General features: G+C 38.5%; 2 protein-coding genes and 1 long non-coding RNA gene across 10 annotated transcripts; 2 read left to right on the forward strand and 1 right to left on the reverse strand.

The window, feature by feature from the left end:
• Positions 1-354: 354 nt before the first annotated feature.
• LOC105355958 lies at positions 355-1273 on the reverse strand. The gene is made up of 2 exons (XR_910271.3): positions 1157-1273; positions 355-1072 (listed from the first exon to the last, which is right to left on the reverse strand). It is a non-coding gene; the product is annotated as an uncharacterized LOC105355958 (long non-coding RNA).
• On the forward strand, positions 596-9150 carry znf384 (zinc finger protein 384). Of its 8 annotated transcripts, none has more exons than XM_020710604.2 (11): positions 596-1068; positions 3025-3092; positions 3266-3491; positions 3874-3987; positions 4469-4608; positions 4681-4772; positions 5385-5609; positions 7120-7287; positions 7359-7437; positions 7551-7709; positions 7854-9150. In XM_020710604.2, the coding sequence occupies exons 2-11, from the start codon at positions 3027-3029 to the stop codon at positions 8250-8252; spliced, it is 1668 nt and encodes a 555-aa protein (XP_020566263.1). In that variant the 5' UTR covers positions 596-1068; positions 3025-3026; the 3' UTR covers positions 8253-9150. The 8 variants fall into 8 exon arrangements, with proteins under 8 accessions (XP_020566263.1, XP_020566261.1, XP_020566265.1 ...); XM_020710602.2 differs by having other exon boundaries at positions 1062-1314; positions 1421-3092; positions 4696-4772; XM_020710600.2 differs by having other exon boundaries at positions 1065-1314; positions 1421-3092.
• Positions 9151-9317: 167 nt separating this feature from the next.
• On the forward strand, positions 9318-21565 carry gnl1 (G protein nucleolar 1 (putative)). The gene is made up of 12 exons (XM_004077992.4): positions 9318-9716; positions 10745-10892; positions 12313-12449; positions 12541-12692; positions 14279-14350; positions 14743-14935; positions 16503-16601; positions 16928-17110; positions 17925-18103; positions 18330-18510; positions 18870-19010; positions 19114-21565. The coding sequence occupies exons 1-12, from the start codon at positions 9644-9646 to the stop codon at positions 19377-19379; spliced, it is 1824 nt and encodes a 607-aa protein (XP_004078040.1). The 5' UTR covers positions 9318-9643; the 3' UTR covers positions 19380-21565.
• The last annotated feature ends 5353 nt before the right edge of the window (positions 21566-26918 follow it).

Genomic DNA, 26918 nt, shown 5'->3' on the forward strand with positions numbered 1-26918 from the left:
CTGTTGATTATTCGGACAACACACATGTAATGGCAGCAAAAGATGATCAATCCATCATTACAGTCCAATGTGTGGAATCTTCTAGATGACTTAGCAAAGTTTAAAACAAGACATTCAAAAGGCAGGAGATCGAGGAAAAGTTCAGAATGGTTGCATAGAATGTTTTTTTTTTTATAAAAGACTCCAAATCACCTGCCTGTGATTCTTTTCATTGATGCACAGCTTTCTATATTTTTACTGTTGACTGCAAACTTGAATAATGGTCTCAATGAAGAGATCAGTCTGGAATTAACAGGAGCAAATAATAAAAGAAACTATTCTTTCAGCACACAAACGAAAGAACGGCTTTCGTCTTCCAAAAATACTGATTTATTATCTTTCTTTGGGTTGTACTGAAACCAATTTCAACAATGCGTGAATTTCTCCTCTGTGATGTTATGATGTATAATTTTAAAATAAATAGACTATAAATGTATCTATTAATATTTCGTTGTTAAATAATAATAAAATACAGTATATGGCCCTATATTGATCTAATGTGATTTTTTATTTTTTTTTTAACTTTTCTAAATAGATAACTTTGATTTAATCTATACAACTTTTTTCTGGTATGATATTGTTTTTTGTCTATTTATGCTCTTTACTTTAGGTTCTGTCATGGTTGATGATTACATATTCCTTCAAACAGCTAGAGTATTTTGAAGTTTTCTTAGTGTATTTATTCAATTTATTTTCAAAAACGTTTTTAAAACTTTAGAAAAAATAATTAAACATTAAGCTTCTTTAAAGGAAAACCATATATTTCATATATAAAGAAGCAGAGGCTACACACAGGCTAATGTTTATTATCTGCAGCTTTCAGCTAAATTAATAATTAAGATAAGTTAAAGGAGTCTTATTTGAAGTGACACAAAACTGTCTTTACTGTTTCACAATTTAAAAAAAAGGCTTTACTGCTGTAACATTCCGTCTCAAGCAAACTGTCCATCAAGAACCGGAAGTGACGACATCCCACAAGGACTCCTTTTGTCTGACGACCTTATCCGGAGGAAGTGAAGCTCAGACGAGGTAGCTAGCTCACCGGAGGAAAAAAAATAGAAAAAAAGTGTAAGACAAGAGGGGGAAACTTGGCTGATTTGCTGGAGTTTTGACTGACTTGGACCCCAAATTAAGTTTGTTTCGGTCTATTGGAGCTCCGCGGATTAAGTCGAAGTCGACGGTACCGGTAAACGCCACCTCTCCATGCAGTCGCTGGTGTTTTTTGTAGAAATGCATGTCTGTGCTGCCGCCACCCGTCCCCATAGCCGGAAGTCTGTGAGCATAGCATTTTTTTTTTTTTTGTAGTTCCCTCCCTCCTCTTCATTTTTTTTAATCCTTTGGGTTTTTTTTCTTTTTTTGCTTGTCCTGTTTTGCCTTCCAGCCAGGAGAGCAGCACAGACACATTACTAGCTGTTCCGTAGCCAACAACACGTCGGGCCTAAATTACCCCAGCATTCATTTTACAGGGACCGAAATGGAGTCATGTTTTCGCGATTTGGCTTAATATCAACACAAGATACGTAGAATATGCTTGATATCGTTTGATTATTGTTTATAGCTTCCCTGTAAATTAATTTTGTCTTATTGGGTCTAGATGTTTTGGTATCTCTGAGTCTATATGTGAATCCCACTTTGATTTACATCAGCGGCTATAATATGAAGCATTTAAATCTGATGTTTGACATCAAATACAAAACAAATAATATTATTAATTCCAGATTTACATTGTATTTTACCTACAATATTCCAGTTTACAACAGGCAGTGTTTTCCATTGTTATGCTTATATATAAATATATATTTTTTACTGTGGGCTTATATTTTTAATACTTTATCAGATCGTTATTTAAGAAGAAATCTTGTGTGATTTAGGAGGGACATATGTGTGCAACACAAGTAGATGAGAAAACAAAGCAAATCTCCCAGTTTTTATTCACTAAATTACATTCAAACAGTAATTTATAAGTTTTTTTTATTTTAAGACCTATCAGCATGTCTCACCTATTATAGAATTTTATTTTTTTACCTTAAGATACAAAAAAAGAATGCTGCTTTACAAGAATTGAAAACTATAAATTTATTGTCTGTTACTGAGATTTGAAAATGTCTCCTCAGAGCTGCAGTAGTCAAAGTGGATGTATATTGGGAAGAATTTTATATTAGCCAATAATGCAATTATTTGCACTAATGTGCTGATTTTATTGTTTATTTTTTTGTTAAAATATATTATCGACCCTGGTTTAAGGTTGTTTTCCTATTTATTATTCCTAATTCAGCCATAGCAGCAGGATAAAGCCATAAAAGGCAAAATAAATGTACTTTTATTATTTCACCTTTTTTAAAAATTAATCCAACTCTGGTATTGGGTGCTCTAAAAAACAGCTAAACTCATAAGATATGCTTAACCAAAGAGTTAAAGAAAACAGCTCAAAATTAAGTAGTATATGAATGTAAAATAATATTGCCATAAAATAAACATTGATTGAAATTAGGTTGAATTTAACAAGCAAATAATTTACTGAAATGGCTGTAGAAGGAAAAAAAACTGTTTTCATTTGCATGTAAGAGAGAAAGCATGACATAGTCAAACCGACACACCCTAATTTAAAAAATTATACATTACAATCTGTGCAAATCATCTAGAGAGGTTTTAAGATGATAGATGAAGCCCAAAGATAAAGACTAGAACCTTAGGTTCTGAGTTAGAGGAGTGATGAAGAGAGCAATGGAGGGAACCCTGACGACTCTGGAGGGTTTAAATAAGTTTAGTTCTTGGAGAACATGGTTTACCACACAGCCCTTTTCAACTCTAACCCATCTCAATTCCCTTTACCAACATATAATCTTAATCCATCTTCCTTAAATTGTAAAGACAGTGAATGTTTGACCTTCTAGATCATTTCAAGTTCAGCTGCATTGTGCTTTAATCTGATTGGGCACCAGGACTGGAAGGTTTATACTTTGATGTCTTTTGTGTCTTTTTCAGAAATGATGGAAGACTCTCATTTTAATTCGTCCTATTTCTGGTCTCCCGTCCCCACTGTGCAAGGCCAGGTAGTGCTGGATAAGCTGAGCTCCTTTGAGCATGGGCTTAATTTCACTTTCTATTCAATGCAAATTATTAGTCAAATAGGAGTTGAAGCACACCGTCCTTCAAAGTCTTTGCAGTCATTTCAGAAAATAATGTAAAATTCAACACTATGACAACACTTCCTGTCTCCTGTCAGATCGAGAATGCCATGTTCCTCAACAAGATGAAGGAGCAACAGGAGAAGAATACGCCGTTCTCTCCTCCTTCTTCCCACTACCAGACAGCTCTCCTCACCATCCCCACTCCTGGGCCCAAGACAGATGGAGGGGGCCAGGTTGGCAATGCAGGACACCTCAACCCTCCCCACAGCACCCAGAACATCACAGTGCTGCCGGTTCCCTCCACAGGCATCATGACAGCAGGTACTCTTCTGCTTCTGCTTGCAGGGGATACTGTGCTCTGTTTTGTCAATACTGATGTGGGTCTAGCCTGAGATAATTGGTGCAGGGTTTTCAAACAGAACAACACTGAAGTTTACCCCTGACGCATTAATAAACAGAAAAATGTTAAATCATTTAGTTCATGGGAGCAATTATGGCCTGCAGGAGAGTTTGAGGCCGAATGAACATCTGGTTTTCAGTTCACAATACAGCCGTTGGGCTGAAATGAAGTTGTTCAATCAGTTTAAACCCAGCAGAAAAATTAAAATATGCATCTGTTGATAAGAGCTTGGGATGTAATCAGGAGACTTTATTCTTTCTGGTCAGATGAAAAGCGTTCTCATCTCTGTATCTCCTCGTGCAGCTGGTCTGGTCATCACAACGCCTCAGGGAACGCTGGTCTCTCCCACGTCCTCCCAGTCGTTTGTCTCTGGTCACCCAGCAGCAACCATGATAGTTTCAGCCCTTCATTCACCAGGTAAAACATGCATACCATGCTGTGGATCTCTCTTTATGAGTTTTTTTTTTCTTTTTTTAAATCAAGCAGACTTTTATTTTTTTATAACTCGCACTGTACAGACAGTGAGTTAATAAATATAAATGCACCCATTTTCATGTTTGTAGACTGATTTTCCCCTTTGGCTGAAGGATCTCAAATTTAAAGCTGTAACAATTTGTTTTCATGTCTGTAGGAGATTTAAATGTAAAGTCATAATCACGTGGTTTGTGTTTAAGGAGGTGGAGCAGAAAAGAAGGAAATAAAACACATGTGCCGGATTTGAAGTACCTAAAAAAAAAATTGAGAGTAACTTTAAAAATGATTAAATGAGTTGCAGCATGCTCTTTTAAAGAGCGTCTGATTAGGTAACATGCCTTGTGCTCCTGCATAAAAATAGCAGCAGCTGACCTCTTCAAAAGTCTGCTTTTCTCGTGACCAGCAGTTTTTCATCTTGTTGTAGACAAAAAAGAAGGCGAGGGGGCGTCCCATGTGGTTGTGATGCCAGCCCCCTCCAAAAGGGGAAGAAAGAAGAAGACAACAGTCCCTCGCGTACCGGGAAATGACACGCTAATATTGGCACACCTGACGTCTGGTGGCCAGGTAAGACAGATGGAAAATTAAAGTTTTCAGCCCAAGTAAATTGGTTTTTGAAGTAGCTTTTACTTTTAATAGGTTACATCTCTGCAGCATCACACTGGGGACCCGTATGAACTTTCTAATGAAGAGGAGGAACATGGGCCCAAAGATGGCACTAAGACATACAGGTATGGCGCCAAAGAGATCACCTGATCTGCATTCTAGCTCTGCCTGTGGAATGCAATTACTTCTGTGCCCTTTTGAAACTACCATCAATGCTTAGCTTTTAAAGATGACCTTGTGACAAACACAGTGACTCTGTCCTGAACACTCCTCTCTGCATGTTTTGGTTGGACACGCCTGCTTTAGAGCAGACAGTTATTTGTTTCTTTTACCTGAACTGAGCAAACAAATACATCAGTGTCTCATAGACACTTTCTGCTTCTGCACACACTGCACATGAACCGGCCCTCCAGTCCCTTTGTTTTTATATTGCATGCTCTTCCACTTTCTAGTATATCTGTGAACCTTTCCTTTTGGTTTTCACTAAACTCTGGCCTTACGTGTGTCTTTCTGTGTTCTCTGGGTGTGCCCAACACCTCATCTATCCCATATCTTTTTCTATTCATTATTTCCCCTCCTATAACTAATTTTTCTCTCTCATCAAATGGGTTTGGTCTTCTCTCTTGATCCCCTTGTCCCTAAAACGTCCTCTATCCCATCTTCTCTTCTTCTGTGTCCTTTTCCCCATACTGGTTCTTCCATCCCGCCCTCCCATTTCTGTGTCTCTCCGCTTGTAGGTGCCGGATGTGTGCGGCGACCTTCTTCAATAAGTCTGACATGCAGATCCACTCCAAGTCGCACACAGAGGCCAAACCTCACAAGTGTCCTCACTGCGCCAAGTCATTCGCCAACTCCAGCTACCTGGCCCAGCACATCCGCATCCATAGCGGGGCCAAGCCCTACACCTGCTCCTACTGCCAGAAATCTTTCAGGCAGCTCAGTCACTTACAGCAGCACACACGGTACTTACTGACCCCTCCCCGTTCTTCCTTTCACTACCAGCCCCAAACTACACTTCCTGTTGCCTTTACCTGCCAGGCTGCACCTCACCTGTAGAAGCCCTTACTCCTTCCTTTCTCCTTGTGCGATGAAAGTCAGTGGAGTAATGCGCAAACACATTTTACATTCTCTCAGCTCCATCCATTGACCTTTTCAAAAAGCTGAAATTAGATTAGACTTTTGACGTGAACTAAAATTTGCATGAAAATGTAAGATTTGCTGTATATTAATTTAATAGGATTTCTTTTACTTTTGTGTTTGTGCACACTTCATGCTTCCATGTGTGCTGTTTGAACTGCATTTTTCTGCACTGCATGCGCTTACGTATTTCCTATCTTATACTTCATCAACTTAAACATACATTTATATTTACAACGTACTTACCATGTCAACCCCATGTCATTGTTGCTCTAAACATAATAACTCATTGTGTTACTGCTCTTATGCCTAAAGGACAATGCTTATGCTCACGTTTCATTTGAATTGAGATGTAACTGTTGGTTTTCCTGCCAGTCTTTTGTGTGTTTGTGTAGTTTTGTTGTTTTTGGATTCTTTCAGGTTAGATGTCTTTTTTTTTTCCAGTAAAATGTCTAGAATTTGATCATTTATTTGAAAAAGAGCCCATATCTCCTTTACTGTGACACAAGAGATCAAAATGATTTTCCCAAGGAAAACTGAAACAAATACTTGGTTTTTTTTTTAAATCGCACTGTTTTCCTGATTTTTAAATGTGGGCTCATTCTTAATCATTTTTAGTGTAGAAATTATGTTTACCACTGTGTTGCATCAGCATCTGATCCAACAAGCAACTGAGAAATTTTGTGTATTTTCATTTCATAATCCATTTAAGGCCTTTAAACCATTTCATGTTGTCTGAATTAATGCAAAAAACTAATTAGAGCTTTTTTTCCTTCTATTATCATTATACTGTGTTACAACCCAAAGATAATTATTTAAGATAATGGTGTCATTTTGCAGATTCATCTTAATCAAATGCCTTTATTGTGGTAAATACCTCATACATGTGTCACAGTTCTATGTGCTTCTCTACCATAGCATAAATTGGATGCTGTTTAAATGTTGTCTGTTTTTAACTTCTGCGGCTGCATACCTGTCTTGTACAAACAAACGCATTGTTCAGCTTCATTTTTGCTGATGTGCAGGTTATCTCTGCTATGCCTACTAATGCAGCTCCATTTTTCCTCAGTTCACCTTTCTTTTATCTTTGTTGCCCTTGTCATTTTACAGGACGTTTTACATTTGACCTTCCTTAGTGTTAGAAGAACATTCTAAGCATTCGCCTTTTTCTTTTAATCCAACCACATGTTTAAGAATTCACAAGTAGCAATACTACACAATGTGATAAACTAGCTTTTTTCTCTATACATTTATATGGACTGTTTTAGGGGGATGTTTATCCGCTCGTGTTTACAGTGTCTTGTTTTCTGTTGTCCTCTTGTCTGTCCTCATTAGGAACCACACAGAGTCAAAGCCTCACAAGTGTCCCCACTGCACTAAGTCATTTGCAAACTCTAGCTACCTGGCGCAGCATATCCGGATCCACACTGGAGTCAAACCCTACACCTGTTCGTACTGCCAAAAGTCCTTCAGACAGCTCAGTCATCTTCAGCAGCACAGCAGGTGTGTGATCATTTATTTTTATTTTTTTACTACCACAGAAGTGGCTGTACTTGATGTTTGTGTTTGTTCAGAATTCACACTGGAGATAGACCATACAAATGCACCCACCCAGGCTGTGAAAAATCCTTCACCCAGCTCTCCAATTTACAGGTATACCAGGATTTTCTTCTCTGCTTAACAATATTAATTGTATAGACAGCTCAACTATGTACTGTGACTTTTTTATGCTTTTTTTCTTTAATTCCTGTAATGTTATTTCTCAGTCCCACCGGCGCCAACACAACAAAGACAAGCCCTACAAGTGCATGCACTGCAATAAGGGTTACGTAGATGCGGGAAGCCTGGAAGCACACATGACCACACACACTGTCAAACACGCCAGGATCTACTCATGTGGTCTCTGCCACCGCTCGTATACCTCAGTAAGACAAATGTCCATTTCTGAAGAGAATTTCTACATGAAACACTATGAAACGCCTCACTGGCATCAGACGGCTGGCAGCTGCTTTACACCGTGTAGTCACATGTCCACTGTTTCCCCTCTACCTATCCTCCCCTCATCCCAGGAGACGTATCTGGTGAAACACATGGAGAAACACATGGAAAAACACAACCCCGACCAGTTGACCGCACCAGTAGCCGTGGCACAACAGTCGGCTCAACAGAACCAAAGGCAAAGCCATGGCCAGACAGGAACTCAGAGCCAGGTAGAGAGTGCAGATGGAGGACCCAGACAACCAGGAGGAGCTGTGAGCAGAGCAGCAGGGGAAGGCCAGCAGGCCCAGAACCAAAGTGGCTACGCCCAGACAGAACTCACCTGTCCATTTGACCTGAATCAGTATAAGACGGTGTCTGCCAGTGACATCCAGTACAAACCAGTCAGTGTGGCGGACATCACTTCCCACAAAGACCTCTGTCTCACTGTGTCAGCATCCACCATTCAAGTGGAGCATCTCAACTCTTAAAACCTTTCTAGAAATAGGAGTTTTTTTAAGAACAATAGAGGCTGGAAAGTTGAAAAGTTAAAGCAATACTAATACTGAAACTTTACAACTGTTGCCTGGCCGAATGATGTAAGGCAGACTGGACAAATCATGCTGTTATATTATGCTGAAACCCGTAAGTTTTTCCTTTTGCTATGTTGGATTTGTTATTCTCACTTAGCTATCCTGTCTAAACGCAAACTGCATGTTAAGGCTGTAATAAAGTATATTTCAGTCCATCACAGTGATGGTTTTAACCCAGGAAAGTGTCTGAAAGACACCGCTTCTTTGACATTTTTACTGCCCTTTTATTTTTCAGTACTATAAACCTTTTCACTGTAGCTTTTCATATTTTTGCTCATGAAATTCAAAACTGTTGAGGAAATTCTTATGGTTTCTGATAGAGATTAAGTTTTTACATCAGTGTTAATACCACTGCGATACTCATGCTTCTAATGTTTTTAACCTTAAAAGGGATATTGATTTGATTTCCTTTTCAGGGAACAAAGCAAAAGTCGAATATCAAATAATAAAAATTTAGTTTTTATAGTACTTGTGTACAAGATTTTGGAAACCAACTGGGTGAATTTTGGTTTGTTTGTGAACTTTCACATGATTACTCCAAGAGAGTAAAGACCAACGTCATGTTCATGTCCATTGTACTGCTGTCTGTGTATTTCCAAAATTGTTTTCCAAATGTGCTCTTGTTCTTATGCTTCCATAGTAACAATGTTTAATACTTTACAGACATATTTACACATGCATTTTTTTTCTGGCTATATTACATTAAACATTTACATTTTTAAGCTTGTCTGTAAATTGGAAAAAAAGAAACTCGCTTCTTTGAAAGTTACAAATGAGAATATAATTAAGCTTAGTGGATCATGTATTTTGTGTTTATTTTGAAGACATGTCAAATATATTTTAAATTTGGGAAAAGTGAATTTGTATGCTGCTGGATTTATATGCACCTCATAGTATTGTGCGTTTTTTTATCTGCTGGAATGTGCAGAATTATGAAAAAGTGGACGGTACCATTTTAGAGAAAAGGGGGGTTATTAGTTACCAAATATTTGGTTGCAAAAACAAAGCTTAACATGTTTTTTTTTTATCAATTTAACTTCAATAGGTTGCAACATACATTGTGTTTCCTAAAACGTGCTTCTTTAGGTCTTGTTTTGAGTAGATGCGAATGGTTTCTTCCACAGTTCTCCGCAGTCCGCATTGGTTGTGGCGTCACTGAAATGTGGAGGAGTCGAGAAACTTCACTCATGTAAATAACGGCAATTAGAAAGCCGTACTAAGTGGTCGTTGTCAATAGAGTACATATTTCTTTGGGTATTTATTTAAAAAGACCAGATTTTTCTTCGAAAATGCCTCGGAAAAAGCCATTTAGCAACAAACAAAAGAAGAAACAGCTCCAAGTTAAGCGCGAGAGAAAGAGAGGTAACATACATTTGCTAATAGCGTTAGCATGCAGGCATTAGCCGCTAGCTTCACGGCTAAGTTCAGTGAGTGAACGTGCGTAGTACATTTTATGTTGTATAACTGAGTTACATATGCCCATTTCGCTATGATTGTGTTGTCCCTGCTATAAGAATAGTTGTGGTTATTCGGCGACATATTGTTGAACTTGATGAGTATATGTAATATCTGAAGTTTGCTTTTTTGTTACCAAAACAATGAACGCCGGTTAAGTGGTCTGACTGACTGCTAAAAAAACCTGAAAAGATTTAATATGTCATGTATGCTGTCATAAACTAACACTAACAGATACGTTAGACGAGTATCTTAGCCGAGCTTAGTTAATAAGTCATGGCATGGCACCTGAAATGTAAAACTTCTCTTTCTTGCATGTCGTTTCACTTATTTTACAAGTTCCTCCTCTATTTCTTCTTTGGTTATTTCACATGTCAAACACACCAAAGAAAAATATAAAAACACCCAAATAAACGGGAGTATATGTCTATGATATAATGTGTTTTTGTTCTTGGTTTTTTATTTATGCATCTTCATTTTTTACACTATATACAATAGTTAGGATTGGTCTTTTGTTTTCAGTGGAAACACAAACGGCACAAATGTGTTGTGTTCCTAAATAGACGAACTGTATAAGGCAGTCAGTGCAGGAAAGTGTACCGTAAATAACTAAGATGTCATTAAATAAAAATTATATTTTCAGTAAGTATATTTCATGCGTTATGCTTCATCATAATTTAATTATGGGGGAAATGTTGCTTAGAGTCAGCTGCAAAAGAAAGAAAAATAAAGTAAATTTTTAAATTGAAAGATTAAAATAAGTGAAACCTTAGAAAAATATAAAGTAAGGCTTAATAGGATGATTTATTTACTGACCATAACATTTTGAATATAAATACTTTATGATGTAATATTTTCAGATGGCTTCAATTTAAAAAAAAAAAGTAAAAATAAGTTTGTTCCCTTTCAAAAATGGTGCTAACCTTGTCCTTTAGGTGACACGGGTTCTGGCCCAAGCAGCCGCAATGCCAGCGTGGAGCGAGGAGGAGAGCGTCAATCAGACACATCAGATAGTGAGACGACAGACATTAGAAAAATAAATCAACAACCTGTTAGTCAAGAGGTTAAATATGATCCAAACAGGTAAGTTACTAATGTTCATGCTGACGTGCAATTTGTGTATGAGCCAGTTTTTATTTCATTTTTAGTACCAATTACATGCATGCATCCATCATCTGTAGCTGCTTAATCCAATTGTAGAGTCAAAGGATTGCTGGAATTTATCCCAGCTATCAGAAGGGGAAGGAAGTGAACATTCTGAACAAGTCATCAGCCCTTTACAGAGCGCAATGACATGCAGACGTCACCCCTGAAACCCTTCACACATGCCAAAATACAGTTACAAACATTTATAAGTTACATATTATTAAAGTTATGGCTTGCTTATGTGTGAATTCCATGCCAAAACAAAGGACAGCTCAAAAGATTATATATTAAAAAACATTGTAATAATAGTAAGAAACTGTACATAAGCCAGACACTCAGTCACATCATTTTAATCTAAAGAATAGCACCTTTGTGATGCGAGCTGGAGTGTGCTTTGAAGCTTTAATGCTACAATATATCAGGACGTTAAGATTGTAAAAAGAAGTTTCCACTCTGGATGGAAAAATCTGTATTACCGTTTTTCATGAACAGCAATCTGAACCTTGAAAGGTTGTTATAGAGAAATCTATTCTGCTTGTTCTACATTCAGAGACAGTACTGTAAACTCTATGCTCAGGCAAATATGCTGATGAGAAAATTCAGTGCATGTTCTCTTCAAGTGAAGTGTTCGCTGTTCAGAGCTTACTGCACTCCTCTGTATACGGCCCCTCTTTGGTGGAACTATGGACGTGGGACATTCCACAAATTCTTAGTGGCCTATAATGATGCTTTTAGGCTTCTGCTACAGGTGCCCAGGTGGTACAGAGCCAGTCAGCTGTTTGTGGACGCTCACATCCCCACCTGTGAAGCTCTACTGCGTAAGCTAACTTACAGCCTCATGGAACGCCTGGACAAATCTAAGAACTCAATTATCATGTCTCTGACTGATCCCAAAAGAAGCTCATGCCGCTACACTTCTGCCCTAAGGAAACACTGGATACAGCGATTATACTCTTTTTAAGTTATATCTTTTTACTTTTTATTATAAATACTGTATTTGTATCTTATGTTTTATTTTATTCTCTTTTCTTCCTATGGACCACCTGAGTCTGAAATAAAAGTTTGATATGATACAGAGATTGCCTGAATCTGATTTGAGCAGCAGGTCAAAAGGAGCAATAGGAAAGAGGATATTTCAGCAATTTTTGACATAAATTTGGTTTTACACGAATGCAAAAAAAAATTTCAATGTGTTTTTAAGTTTAGAAGTTGAACCTTTAGACTTTTGCATTCTTAATTTGAATGCATTCTTAATTTAGAGAAGCAAAAATTAACAGAAAAGTAGGAGACAAGAAAAAAAATCTTGTAATAAGATGGTGAGTATCACCTTTAATTGTTTTTCATTCCTATATTTTAGGTTTCGACTGCATTTTGAGAAGGAGAGTAAAGAGGAGGTGGAAAAAAGGAAGAAGCTGGCCAGAGAGAAGATTCTTCAGGCAGTGTGTGATAAGGAACTAGAAGTTGACATCAATGAAATCTACCCATCAGATAAATGTCAGTCTTCATGTTAGCACTGTAATGGGCATTATGGGACAAAAATCGGGTTTCCTGTTTGACTTGCTAAAACTTCACAATGTACTACCAGGTCTTTCGTTTCCACGACGACCATCTTGGACCTACAACATGACACGAGACAGCTTGTTGAAGAAAGAAGAAAAGTCTTACAGAGATTACCTGGATGACATGCACTCCAGAAATGCACCTGGCACTCTCAGCCACTTCGAGCACAATTTGGAGGTAAAGTTGTCACTGTTGGTGCTGAATTTTGTTTTTGGGAAGTATCAAATTTTATGCTTTATAGAGATTTCCTTTGGTATTCATTTAGCTCAGAGTATGAATCAATCAAAAACCAAAATCTATTGTGCAAAAGGTCATCTGGAAAGTCCTGCAGCTCAGATGACTTTAGCTGGATGTACCATGAAAGTCCTTCAGGCTGCTGGTAGTCTGTTTTATGTCTGAATGTGCTCCATCATAGGTTTTGGGTTCAAAATGATAAATTGACTGTAAAATAGTCAGAATTATTGAGAGTCAGATAAGAGCTGCTTTTTTTTTTGACAAATTCTGAAGAAGCTGAAGCAAAGAATGATTCAGATTGACAACTGAACTTATTACTGCAATTATATTTTTTCTTTAAAAACGCTACAGTCCTCTCTCTACAGGCAATTTCTACACACATCATATAAAAAATAAAAAGCAAAATATTTTAATGTTTGATTCTCTTCATCAGTTCCATTTTGATATATTACTCTTCTGTTTGGAGCTGTTCTCCCCTTTATGTGCTGTCCAGTCTTTAGTGAATGAGTTACTTGTGTTCAAAATATCTCACTGACTGATCAATGTCTCTGACTTCTTATCAATCAAGTGTATTAAAATACAATTTGTTTTTGTTTGTAGTAATTTGTTTGTAAGATGAAAAAATAGTTCATTCATCTTCTAAATACCAGCGCGGTAGAGTGTCCGCCCTGCGACTGGAAGGTCATGAGTTCGAAACCAGGCTGAGTCATACCAAAGACTCTTAAAATGGGACTCAATGCTTGATCCTCTGCTTGACAAGCATTGGGTTGGATTGGCAGGTTAAACTACCAAATGGTTCCTGAGCGCAGATGTGTCTCCAGCTCACCTAGATGCGTGACAACTCATGGCTTTATTCCCGTTACTGTCCCTTTCGGTGTCACGGGGGCGACCTGTCCCGACCACTCTGACAAAGGGCCACAAACACACTTAGACAATAAAGAGTAACCAATTAACGTATGAAGCATGCTTTTGCATGATGGGAAGAAGCCGAAGGAAACACTAGGAGAACATGCAAACTCCACACAGAAAGGTCCGTTGGTGATTCTGTTTCCGGACGTGAACCTTCTTGCTGTGAGGCAAGACCGCTAATGCAGAAAAGCAATTAAGCAATTTTCATTATGACTAATTGGCTCAACTGTTTGTGGACTGTAAAACGTGTATCAACTATTTTGTATTGATATTAGTATTTAATATCAATGAAGCAATGTGGTTTTATGTTTTTTTGTTATTTGAATAATCTCATTAGTCAATAACCATTAAGTGCCTATATTAGTAATTTTATTAGTATTGACTTGAGTATTTTAAGCCTTACTTAAAGTAAAAGAAAAGGCTTTTTTGTTTAAATATAGATTCAAATTCATATTGATGTCTTTATCTCTTATTTATTCTTTAAATCAGTGTTTTCATCTTTTTTTGTTACATTTTAAATTTTTTTGCATTGGTCATCTTTGTAGTTTCTTTTTTATTTGTTAAATGTTTGAGCTGAATGTTATCCAACAATATAAATTTGTTTTTGCTTTGTTTTTTAGACATGGAGACAACTGTGGAGAGTTTTGGAGATGTCAGACATCATCTTGCTTATTGTTGACATCAGACACCCGGTAGGTCAGAGTATGAAGTTTTTGGCTTTGAAGTTTTGGCTATAAAAGCTTTGAATTGAGACTCATTTTTAAAGCACAGTCTTTTTTACTTAAATTGAGTTTTGTGATTTTATATTTTTTGCTTGTTTTTGTAGATCTTTGATCCATCTTATTTTTTCTCATTTTGAACTTTAAATCCATGTTTTACCTTATTCCATTGAATGAAAAATGTAATTCTTACATCCACTATTTTATTTTATCAAGTGCTGATGATACTTTAATTTTAATAGGGAATTTACATTATTCAGCTTCAACACACCTACTGTTGCTAATATAATACTATAAATAAAGACTATCTAAAGTTTTTGTCCAAAAGACAGTTTTACAGAATGTATGCTCTCTAAACCACCCAGGTGCTGCAGTTTCCTCCAGATCTTTACCATTACTTCACAAAAGACCTACAGAAGCATGTGATCCTGGTGTTGAACAAGGTTGACCTGTGTCCTCCTCCACTGGTGATTGCCTGGAAACACTACATGGCCTCCCAGTTTCCAAACTTGAATATAGTGTGCTTTACCTCACACCCTGGACAGCCCTACAGCACAGGTGAGAAGAGAGTGGGAGGTGACAGTAAAGTATTAGATAATTGAAGGATGCAGATAGTTCAGATTAACCTGCCTTTATCTGTATCTAAATCAGGGGTGGGCAAACTTTAGGACTCGTTGGCAACAAAGGGTTCTAAAATTCGATAGAAGGGCCAAGACAGGAGTAGATGCGTGGAATGTGTTTTCGTAATCCACTTTATTAAAACAAAAGTAAATAACATGAAATCTGGATAAAAGAATGCTTTAGTTTTGATTCAAATTAATATATTTAAATATGTTAAAACATAACCTTTTTTGAGTTTGAAAAACTGGCTTTTGTTCTTATTATAGAACCATTTGCAGCACTTGATGTACCTCGTGTAAAACGCAAACTTAGAGAAATGCTGCATTCATGTGGTGTTTGAAAGCTCAGAAAAATTAAAAACAGCAAATCTTACAGCACAATACCCCATAGATGCACAATAACTCTCTGCACTTAAACAAAGGTCAATTTATCTGTAGTGCACCATCTATAGGGAGACTTCCTAATTAAATATTAAACATTAATAAAAAACATTAATGAGGATTATAAATATAATTTATTCCAGTTTGGCGGGCCAGATTAAGTAGATATAGGTAATTTAGCAAATGGCACCCGGCTGTAGGTTACTCTCTGATATGTCTAATTTTAAGCTACTCATGCCTTTCTTTTTTTGTGAAGCCCTTTCGTACCCTGAAGGAGATCTAAAGCTCCATTCATTGATTCATTCAAACATTCATTCATTTATAATCCTTTGAATAAAATAAACAACACTGTTTATGAAATAAAAAATAACCAAAAAGCTTTTTGTGATCTTCAAAGAAAAAGTCAGGAAAAATAATACTAATAGGCTACATTTAAAATGTAACTAATAAATAGGCTTTCCTCTCCCGTCATAGTCCTCTCAGACTTTGCAGGGCTGCAGCTCCTCACACATCTCACACGTGCTAAACTTGACAAATAAAACTGAGCAGCTGCGCTGTGTCCTTCACAGCTGTGAAGTCAAATTCTTCTGTCTCCTGCTGCAGCTGGGCATGTATATGGATTATATATCAGTACAGCAGTCCCTCAAAGTTCAAACCTTCATATCAAAATCATCCAGGATCTTAGAATGAAAACAACAATCTGATCGTAACAAGTGTTGCGTGCATCTGTACAGAAGACACGGCAGGAGATTGATTGACAAGGTCTCCAGCCAATCAGGACATAGAACATGGTGCGCTGTTTGAACAAAAAAAAGTTGTAGCATAATCACACTAAAAGAATCAGTGAGACCGCAAAAGATGAAATGCAATGTAGAGAGGGAAGACGGTCTTCTGTTCTATTTGACACAGATTATTAGGGGGCTTCAGATCAGGGCACAGATTGTAGAAAAGTGGTTTTAGATGTCATTCTATGCGGGTCTCGATCACGTGGCCAGATTGAAAGAAAACCAAAAGGCATCTCTGGTATTGTTCAGCGGGCCGGAGCGGATAGTTTGCCCACCCCTGATTTAGACCTCCTTGTCATTCTTCTTTTTAAAAGTCATTATCTTCTCTGTTTTCTGCAGTTCTCCAGAAGAAAAGGACAGGGAGGAAGCCTGGCTGGAGTGATGCTGGAGGTCTATTAGACATTTATAAAGCCTGTCAGGAGATCACATCAGGGAGAGGTGGGAGACAAACTACCTGTCTTTTGTCAGTCAGAACAGGGATCTATCTATCCAAGCTAAAAAAAAAGTATGAAAACAGAGATATAACTGTTAAACAGAACGTAGTAAAGTGTGATTTCATTAGAAAGCTGGTTCCCTCTTGGTGCTGCATAGCAGCTAAAAGTATCTTCACCCTGAGTTTCTACCAGTTGACTGCTTCCTGCTTCAGTCTCCACACTATTAAGTGTTAAATTCAGGTTTATATGTAGTCACTTGACTAAGAACTCAACAAACACTTTTTCTGATATCTTCAATGTTTTTCACCTTTTTTGTTCTTTTCTCCTCAGTCGATATTTCTAGCTGGGAGCACAAGATTCAGAGAGATGCTGTTGCCCAGCGACTGGATGATGAGCATCCGGATGAAGAAGCAGAGTCTGTGCTTGTGGAGCATCAAAGTGATAGCGCTATGGAAATGAGCAGCTCATCTAATGAACTTTACAAAGATGGAGTTCTCACATTAGGCTGCATAGGTAACATTAGTAACACCTTTGTGGACTAAACATAGGAACACATTTATTGGTATCTCTTTGATGACTGAACCCAAAACAGGGAACTAAACTACTAAAAAAAACACAAGTAAAGTTATATAAAAGTATTTGTAATTGAAATTGACTTTGCTTTTGAATATTGCTTGACAAAATCATTTTAAAAGCAAACTTGTGAAGCAAGCAAGGACAAAAATGATGCATGCACTTGACTCAGTGTTGTTTTTACAATCAACACTCACTCACACTCACTCACAACATCTGAGTGAAGCTGCAGTCTCAGAAACATCAAACTGTTCAGAGATGGGCTTGTGGCTTTAAATTGAACATGTTTGTCTAGGAGTTTCTTTTCTGTGGTCAATATTGTTCACCATGTTACTAAACAGCACAAAGACTATTGTCACCCTTTAAACAGGCAGCCTGACTGATAACACCGTGGAAAACACACAAGATGCTAATTAGAGGATACACTTCCCTATAGTTTTCTGAGGCAGCTTTATTTTTATTTATGGTTGTTTCGTTTGTTTCTGTAGAAAAACATTATAAAGCAAATGCCGGATTTTCATTTTTTTCTTTGTAGTTTTTATTTATTTAGGCTTTTCTCCGTTTATAGTTAATACAGTGACCCTTGTTGGCTTTTCTTGTCATGGTTGGTTAATTTGTTTGTATGACAAATCTTGCATAGGTCCTCTTTGTAAAAAATAAGGAAGAGAAAGCTTCTTAATTGATGCTCATTGACTATTTATAGTTGTTTTGCACATTTTCCATTATGTGATCCAATCATTTTTTGCTTTTCTAGGCTTTCCAAATGTTGGTAAATCGTCTATAATAAACAGCCTTGTAGGAAGAAAGGTGGTGAGTGTTTCTCGTACTCCAGGCCACACCAAATACTTCCAGACATACTACCTCACTCCAACAGTTAAACTGTGCGACTGTCCTGGACTGGTGTTCCCTTCTCGGGTCAATAAAGAGTTACAGGTACAACCCCCACACTCCCAACCCCTCAAAATGAGCCCCTGAATGTCAAGCTGACACTTTAGTTATCTTTTTTTGTTTACTTTTGCTAAACTATTGATGGGATAAAAGTGGGTTGATTATGTCTTATTTTGTCTTTTTCCAGTTTAAAACATGTTTGTCAGTTAATACTAGAGGCCATTGTTTTTATTCATCACTGCTGTGTTTTTATTGTTTTTTTGCCCCGCAGATTCTGTCAGGCATTTACCCAGTGTCTCAGCTGCAAGACCCCTACACCTCAGTGGGTTATCTGTGTGAGAGGACGCCTTTCCTCTCTGTGCTGAAGCTCAAACATCCCAGTCTCCAAGATGAACCGCAGCGAGAACAGGGCGCCGAAGAGCCCAAATGGACTGCCTTCGACGTATGTGAGGGTAAGGAATGACTCCGGCGGAGGAAATGAAACATTAAAAGTGTTAGACCGTTTGAGGGTGGGATTCTCCTCAGGTGTCTGTCAAGTGGGAATATGAAGGATTTGCTGGGAAACAAATTTTATTGAGTTTATCCATAGCAGCATTAATGATAAAGGGCCACAGCTTCATGTTGATAAGTAAGCTGTAGAGGGTTGTTAGAAGCATAAACATTACTTTTATATGGTAGAGGTTCATAAAGGACCCAATTTTTTAATTTAGGCTATGGATTATGAAAGTATAAAAAAATGGTTCAGTAACGAAAAATAAATCAATTCTGTGCCTGACTCCGCCTTGAAAAGTCTGTTTTTTGTGCTCCTCAGCTTGGGCAGAGAGGAGAGGTTACAAGACTGCAAAAGCCGCTCGTAATGATGTTTATCGCGCAGCAAACAGTCTTCTAAGGCTGGCAATTGATGGCAGGCTGTGCCTCTGCCTCAGACCACCGGGCTACAGCTGCCTGAAAGGTAAGACAGGTTTCTGTTCATTCACCTTTAATGCTGACAAGATGCTTAAAGTCATGGGAGGGTGGATTTACGTGAACTTTGAGCATTTATTTGTGATTTACAGAGCATTGGGAAAATCATGTCGACTTGCAAGAGATTATTGCTCTCCAAGGAAGAGCGGCGAAGGTGGAAGGAGCAGGAGAAAGGGAGGAGGATGAGGATGAAGAGTCCAGCTCAGAGCCTGAGGAGGAGAGAGACCGGGATGCAGACGATGATGAGGATGGAGACGATGAGGATGAGGGGTGCGGCTATCGAAGACAAAAGAATAAGAACCCACCTGTCTTCACTACGAACATTTTCAATGTCCTTCGGGAAAACAAGTATGAGTGAGAGATGAGCAGACTCCGCCCATTCCTCCTCCTCAGACCTCTTCACTGCAGTGCGATTTCTCTTCCCCCTTTTTTCCTTTAAACCTTCATTCCTGTCAACAATCTCTACTCATCATTCTTTTCTTCCGCATATTTGCAAAAGTCGTCATCATTCAACTGGATTTATTAACCTGCAACATACCAGCTGACATAAACGTGCTGTGCTGTGCCTCATCTTTGAGTGTCTGTCCTGATCCTTCAAGTAGGTTTGGTTTGATGTTTTATGATGACTCTTCAGAGACAGACAAACACACAAAGTCCCCAGTTTCCTGAGTTCTTATTGGTTTTCAGAGTTTTCATCAGAAAGTGACCTCACAGCTGAGATGCCAAAGGCCAAGGAAGAACTATCAAGCAAATCAAATGTACAGTTTGTATGTTGTCATTCACTGGAGTAGCTATTCTGGCACTCGGAACTATAAATATAAAAACGAAATCTTGACTGAATGCTTCCTTTAATTACCACAGCTGGGACGAGACCCTGAAGATACAAAATGACAAAAGAAGAGCCATTAAAACACTTCATTCTGATATTTGCTCTGATTGGAATGCCAGCTTTTTTTTAAATTCAATTTGAAATTCACATCATTTATAGTTGGAACTGTTTTTCAGGTGTGGAAAGGGCCTTTTCTATCTGAATTGCTTCATGAGGCAGAATCAGGAGTTGAACCTGTAGTGTTTTAACTACTAAAATACTTTGTTTCTGTAAAGAATTCTCCATCTTTTCTTCAGGATTTGGCTGCAGTTATGTCAGATTTATATGACAACACAGTCTGCGGTTGCTTTCTCCTTTACCTTTGCTTTCTGAAAATAGTTTTGTTCTTTTTTTTTTCTGCCATGCTGTAAACTGAAAGTCAAAGCAGTTAGCCTGTTTTGTTTGGTAAAAAAAAAGAAAAAAAACAAGAGAAATGGCTATGGCTTAGTCCCTTAACGCTTCACTTCATTTCGGGGGTTAAAGTGATTTTCTCGTTGTTGGGCTGTTTATGTGAACTTCTGGGGCGAGATGCAAACAGAACTGGTGCAAATAAAATCAACCCCTCCAAACCTCCATCAGTCACCTGCCAGTAAGAGTTTAGCCATCTTTCATGAAAAGATAACATTAGAAGTGTAAATGTCTAAATTAATGCTTTAAACACGCACCGTTTTGTGTTATTTAATACATTTACCCTTTAAGGGATAATATTCTTTGCATGAATGCAAAACATTGCTTGTGATTTTGAGCATAAGTGAGTTTTTTTTCCCCCCCCCAAATTGATTTTCTGGCAGTAGATTACTTAGGTCACGCAGGGCTTTAAGTAAACTACTTCTGTTTCCCTTTAGTTTTCCCATGTGGAGTTGAATAGGTAAACACATTTTTATTTTTGCTTTCTTTGTAACTTTTTCCTATCTTTTTTCTAGTCTAAATTAGTTTTTTTTCTTTCAGTCTTTTTTTTGTTTGGATTTTTAAGCATTTTCTATTTTTAATTCCAAATGAACTTTTTAAAATATTTTTAAAACCATAAATTGCACCCCCCCCCCCTTTTTTTGTGCCAAATTGCCTGCACTTTGTGCAGCAAAAAGAGTGTCTATGACTAAATTTAGAAAAACAGAAGGTAAAGTTTCTCAGTTACTGTGTTCAGGAGTATAAATCTTTAAAGTGTGAATGCACATTTTCTGTCCATGTCTTTTATCAAAACGGAAGTCAGATTTTTTAAACAGGGTTTTATGTATCTGGCCCTCTAAGTACCACCATGACATGCAGCCCACTCAACCTGTTGGTCTAACCTAGACATTTTCTGCATTTGCAAATATTTTTGCACAGCAATAAATACAAAATCTTTTTGTCAACCTATCTGTCAGGCTATCTGTCCTGCCCCCCCCCCCCCCCCCCCCCCCCCCGTGTGATGAGAAAGTGGGATCATGTCTGGGATGGGACGGCCCTCGCTACAATCACGAGTGCTGTAATATTATTATTTTACCCACAATTATGCAATAGTTATCAAGCCAACAAAAACACTACCGTCCTGTAGGAGAAGCCGCTGTTTTAGATGTATTGTGGAATTTATTATTAGGTTGAATTAATAAACTGATGGATAAATGCTTGAGAAGGTTCTGTCTCTAAATAACCATAGCAGAGCTGCTTCTGTGATTCAGAATAAATAAAACTATTATGTCTGTTTTTGTTTTTTTCTCTTTATAAATATATCTTTAAATTCCCACTCCAATGATCTTTTGATTTCTTTTAAAGCATTCTCAGCGGTCTTTCAATTATATTTATGCTGTTTTTAGGCAAAATTTTTCAAAACAGTCGTTTTCTGGGACTGTTTTTGCTGAGTGGTGATAGTTCATTAAAATTTGCCTCTGAGTTTGGGGGGACTGTTGCTGAAAGCTCTCTGTTTACACACTCCTAGCTTACAGCCCCTCACAACAGCAACCTAACGCTACCGGTGCAACAAAAATGGCAAGTGATATAGGAGCTATCCAGCCATACAGTTTTGATCCAGATGACAGCTCAGACGAGGAAAACAACGGCTTTTTTTCGTCTGCTCCTGATTTACAAGGATTTGAATAAAGACGTGCTCAGAAATGCTATTTTAAATGTAAATTTCTTTATATGTATCTTCCATCAGAGAAACGCCACAAGAACACGACTTTTATCTCATCTTTAGGCATGTTTATACTGAGGTTTTACCCCAACATTTTTCTTTTTATATTTTTAACTTCGAACAGAATTCTTGTTTTTATAATTGTTACTAATCATATCAATTGCAAATTAAAATTTTAAAGCAGATTTCAGTGGAATCATGTTTTTTGGCCAAAACCAATCAAACATTGGCACTGACCTACTCTTCCATCATAGAACATTTCGTACTGGTTCTAAGAGATTTAAGTTATACTAGTTTTACAAAAGCATGCATACAAATTATACTGATTAATTAATTAAACTGAAGCGCATGCTTCACTGCAGGCCTGGCGACCCCCTCACCACACGGCCTGCTGGGGCTTGAACACCTTTTTTTGAAGGAGTTTGTTTGTGTTGGGGAATGGGTTTCACCCCACAGCAGTGAGTTATCACCACAAGGAGGTAATGTTCTGCATATAACAGCCTCATGTATTTAACTTATTCAAAAATATTTCTTGTTTGTTTAATCAATCAGTCAAACCCCAAACAATATGTTATTGGCAGACTGTCCTGACTGGGGAACATATCTACTTTTGAATACTTTCACATGGTTTTATGGGTTGTGTAAGACTGTCTGCCATGGCTGTCTATACTTCAAATAAACATATTGACAGCATTTTTCACATTGTGCTCATTTCTCAACCTGAAGTATTGATGTCTTCAGACACGGCTCTGAAGCAGAGTCTTGTGGAAACCAGTTTCTGGCATAACAGCATGAATTTGTAATGATGGATCACTGGGTTGATGCATTTTTAGATTGATGCCAGTAGGTAGCGTGTGTAACAGTTGAAGGTGATTTTTAAAAAAAAAAGAGTCATATTTCATTATGATCAAAACAAAAAAACAAAAAAAAAGACAGCACTGCTTGGCTTGTAATTCACTTTTAGGAGGCATATGAGCTCCAGAGGGAAACGGGAGGATCAGTACTTTTTAAAAAGATGTGTTATCCCAAAAATTGCTGATTGTATTTACAAGAGTGGAACATTTCCCGAGGTAAGAGAGCAGCTGAAAAGAACACAGCACTTCTACCTTTATACATTTTAAAACAAATGATCACCGTGCTCCAATCATTTCCATTCTCATCGTTTCCATTCTCCATGCAGCGATGGGGCGGTCGACCCATGATCGTAAGATTGCAGGTTCAATCCCCGCCTTGCACGGCCATGTGTCATTGTGTCCTTGGCCAAGACACTGAACCTCACCTTGCTTCTGGTGGAAGGTTGGCGCCAGTGTTTGGCAGTGGACCAGTGTGTGAATGTGTGTGTGAATGGGTGAATGGGTCTGTGTCTGTGAAGTGCTTTGGGCCTTCGAGGAAGGTAGAAAAGAGCTATATAAGCATACACCATTTACCATTCTCAAAAAAGTGTTTTATATTTGCAACTTCATTCCTCTTTAGTGTCAAATTTCCAGTCCTACTGCCCTCCCCAGACTTGTCATAGTAAATCTAACTGCAGCTCATTATCCAATTAGGCCTGTCGTGACCCACTGGGCACCATTCATTAGCAAACGGAGACAGGATGATTAAAGCAATCACAGAGGACGCTCATAATGATTATTTACAGTTGGAAGTGGGTGTGAAGCCTTTTCTCCTCTTTTTTTGATGCAGGGCCCAACTTGCATGGAAGTCAGTGCAGCTATTTGTTGATAAGATAGATTTACTGTGACGGGGAGGGGGAAGCGGGGACTCATCTGGAATCATTTCCAGTTCACAGGCTGAGCTATGAGCTGCTTAATTTCCTCAGTCGTGTTGTGGCCTTCCAAACCTGCATGGCAATAATTACAGGCAGACAAAGACCCCAGATTTACTGGGGCGCGACACCATAAATTGTAAACTTGTTAATTAAATACCGATGTGTGGAATTTTTGGCTGCCAGCATTGGCCGCACCGGCGATACCCATGTGGTTTCAATTTACTCTTTCTTTTTCTTTGGTTTCTGATTTTATTTTTATTTTTTTGACGGAGTCAGGTTGTTGCGGGGACTCTTGCGTTTTAAAAACCCTGCTCTCTGTTTGACCTCTGCTCACATGCGGGTGAGAACAGGGTGGAGTGAACTGATATCGTTATGGAGCCACATCATAAGCAGAGGAGAAACCTCATTAAGTCTGCTTTCAATGTCCTCCGCTGCATTTCACCAAGGTGTTCAGGGAAAGTTGTAAAAATGTTTCAGGGTGAAGGAGGACACGTTTGTTCTTTAAAGACAAAAAAACGAAGGCGTCCCAGCTGACTGTGTGGAAACAGCCTTGCTGCAGCGAGCCTCATTAAAGGAAATTGTGGTTCTATATCTCTGCTGGCAGGTACTGCCCTGTGGTCACTAGAGGGCTATCAAAGCCTGCAATGTGTGAGAGACTCTGCTGCTGTTAATGCTCAGGTGCACAGACCTGCAGGCTTCTTTCTGTGCTGTTCCATGTAATGCAGCACAATTTTACAATCATGCCCAGTTTGGACCCCACTTTTTTAAAAAGCTATTACGACTGGAAGCAGCTTTTTCTTGCGTGTTATCAGAGTGAGAAGAAAGCATTTCTCTAGCTGTTTGGTTTGATAGGTTGGTAGTACAAATCCCACTTGGATTCCCTCAGTCACACGCACAAACTGCACTGTCCGTATTATCCTTACTCTCACATTTGCACAGACACACTGTGATTTATAACTTGGACAGTTGTCCCCCGCCCACAGTAGCGCTGTGGGAGGTGGCGAGGATTGGATGTCTGGCATTGCTTGTTTGTTTCCATTATCATAACCAAGAAGGATGTAGATAATTTCACTGGTGCTTTAAAAAGCTGTTCAACATGTGATTCTTCCTCTTCAGTTTGGTCATTTGGATCTCAGAATGAGAGAAGTTTTCTGTGTAATGCATCACCCCAGCGTTACAGGGAGCATTAGGTGTAAACTTTTTAGAACACAAACCTATTTAGATTTTACTGTAAGAAATGCTTCACCTGATAAACTGAAACCATATTGTACCCCCATTAGGAGAAAAAAAACACTAGTTTCTAATCCAAAAGTAGAGTTTTGTATTAATTTCTGTACCTTCAAATGTTTTTCCATCAATGTAATGAAAAAATTAGTAACCCTTGTGCTATCCTAGGCACTTTAACACTTCTGGCAGCAATGCTGGGGCTGGACAGTGGTGTAGTGGTTAGCACTCTAACCTCACAGCAATAAGGTCCTGGTTCAAATTCCAGCAGGGACCCTTTCTTTTTGGAGTTTGCATGTGTTCCTCGTGCATATGTGGGCTTTTTCCACGCACTCCGGGTGGAGTGCAGGTTAATTGTCCCTAGGTGTGAACGTGAGTGTTTGTGTGGCTCTGTAACAGACTGGCAACCAGTCCGGGGTTGTGCCCCACTTTTGCCCAACAGTAGCTGGGATTAGCTACAGAAACCCTATGACCCCAGAAGGGATTAAACAGGTTTGGAACATGGATGGATGGATAGGAGCAATGCTGTTTTTAGAGAGATATTACCCAGCTATAAGCTTTTTTATGGCAGTCTGTACTGAATGGAAACAAAAGATTGAGCAAGAAAACACACAAAAATCAGATTTTACAGAGGTGCAAAAGTAATCATTTGATAAACTCTAAAATTTGATCCATCCCTCTTTTACAAAATAATCTACAGTAACTAAAAATCTAAAGTTACCTGCAAATAAAAATTTAAAAACTGTGGGTGTCTGCTTCTGCACGTATTGTTCGTGTTCATGCTGATAGATTTTCCTATGATCATGCACAGCCTACTGTGGTTTGGTGGAGTATTACATAAAGGACTTTTATCTGCAATAGATTGGTTTCCTTTGGTAAAATATCTCCCTATTGTGGACTAGAATAAAAGACAGTTTGAAGCACGGCTATGCAAGACAGCACCCTCACACAAAAGCTCCCTGCTGTACCACACCCATGTTTGCAAAAGCTTCAGGGAAACTGCAAACAGGGAAAAGGCGCCAGGCTGTGAGGGATTTCTTTACATGATCCGTGGTCGAGATTCATTCTTCCACACAAAAACAAAATTCCACAGTAATACGTTAAAAAAAAACACAACACAAAACAGCAAAAATAAATAAATAAATAAATAAATTGTGATGAACGGCCACATTCTGTTAAACAAAGACGCAACAGAAAGAGCTAACAGCTGAAGATATAAGCCTGCAAGCAAACCTGACAGAGCGTTCAGCCCTTTAGTATTATAATTGTGTTAGCAATACCATTTTAAAATGGTTATAGCCTTTTGGCAGCTTGGTGCTACAAGCCTATGCATGCGAATGCACATTTAAAACTGGTAGGGAGTCTGCACTGTTACAAAGATCTAGGCCAACCCAATTTATAACCAAAATTTCTTGCAAATGTTGTGCCCTAATCAGTATTTACTGCATCAAACGACAAATTGCACACAAAGCAGCTTCCTCTTATTCCTCTTATTCAGCGTCCAGCAGTTGGCTTTGTTTGCTCAGAGGACTCGTGCTTTAGTGAGGAAAGTGCTCTGTGTTTGACACTCTCCAAAAACATTCCTGCCAGTTCAAACTCACTGGGATTCCCTGTTTGGGACACTGCATGCCACTTTGCTTGTTTAATTGTTAAAGCTGATCGTGTGAGCTTGCAGCTTTGTGTGTGCCCCCTTGTGTGTGTTTCTCTGCCTGGTGATGCATGAATGAATCTTCTTAGGTTACTGGTTTGTATGTTTGTCTGCGACCCCGCTTGGAAGTTGGAGCCCCTGTGTCAGTGGGTATTTTTAGCACCACCTCTCACTGCATTGCAATGGCACTCATTTGCACCCTTTCCGAAGTCCTCCCCACACCTCCTCTGTCCTCACCCTCCTCACCCACCCGGCAACCCATCCTGTCACTGGGGCCTG

Source organism: Oryzias latipes, chromosome 16 (genome assembly GCF_002234675.1).
Source record: "Oryzias latipes chromosome 16, ASM223467v1".
Lineage (NCBI taxonomy): Eukaryota > Metazoa > Chordata > Actinopteri > Beloniformes > Adrianichthyidae > Oryzias > Oryzias latipes.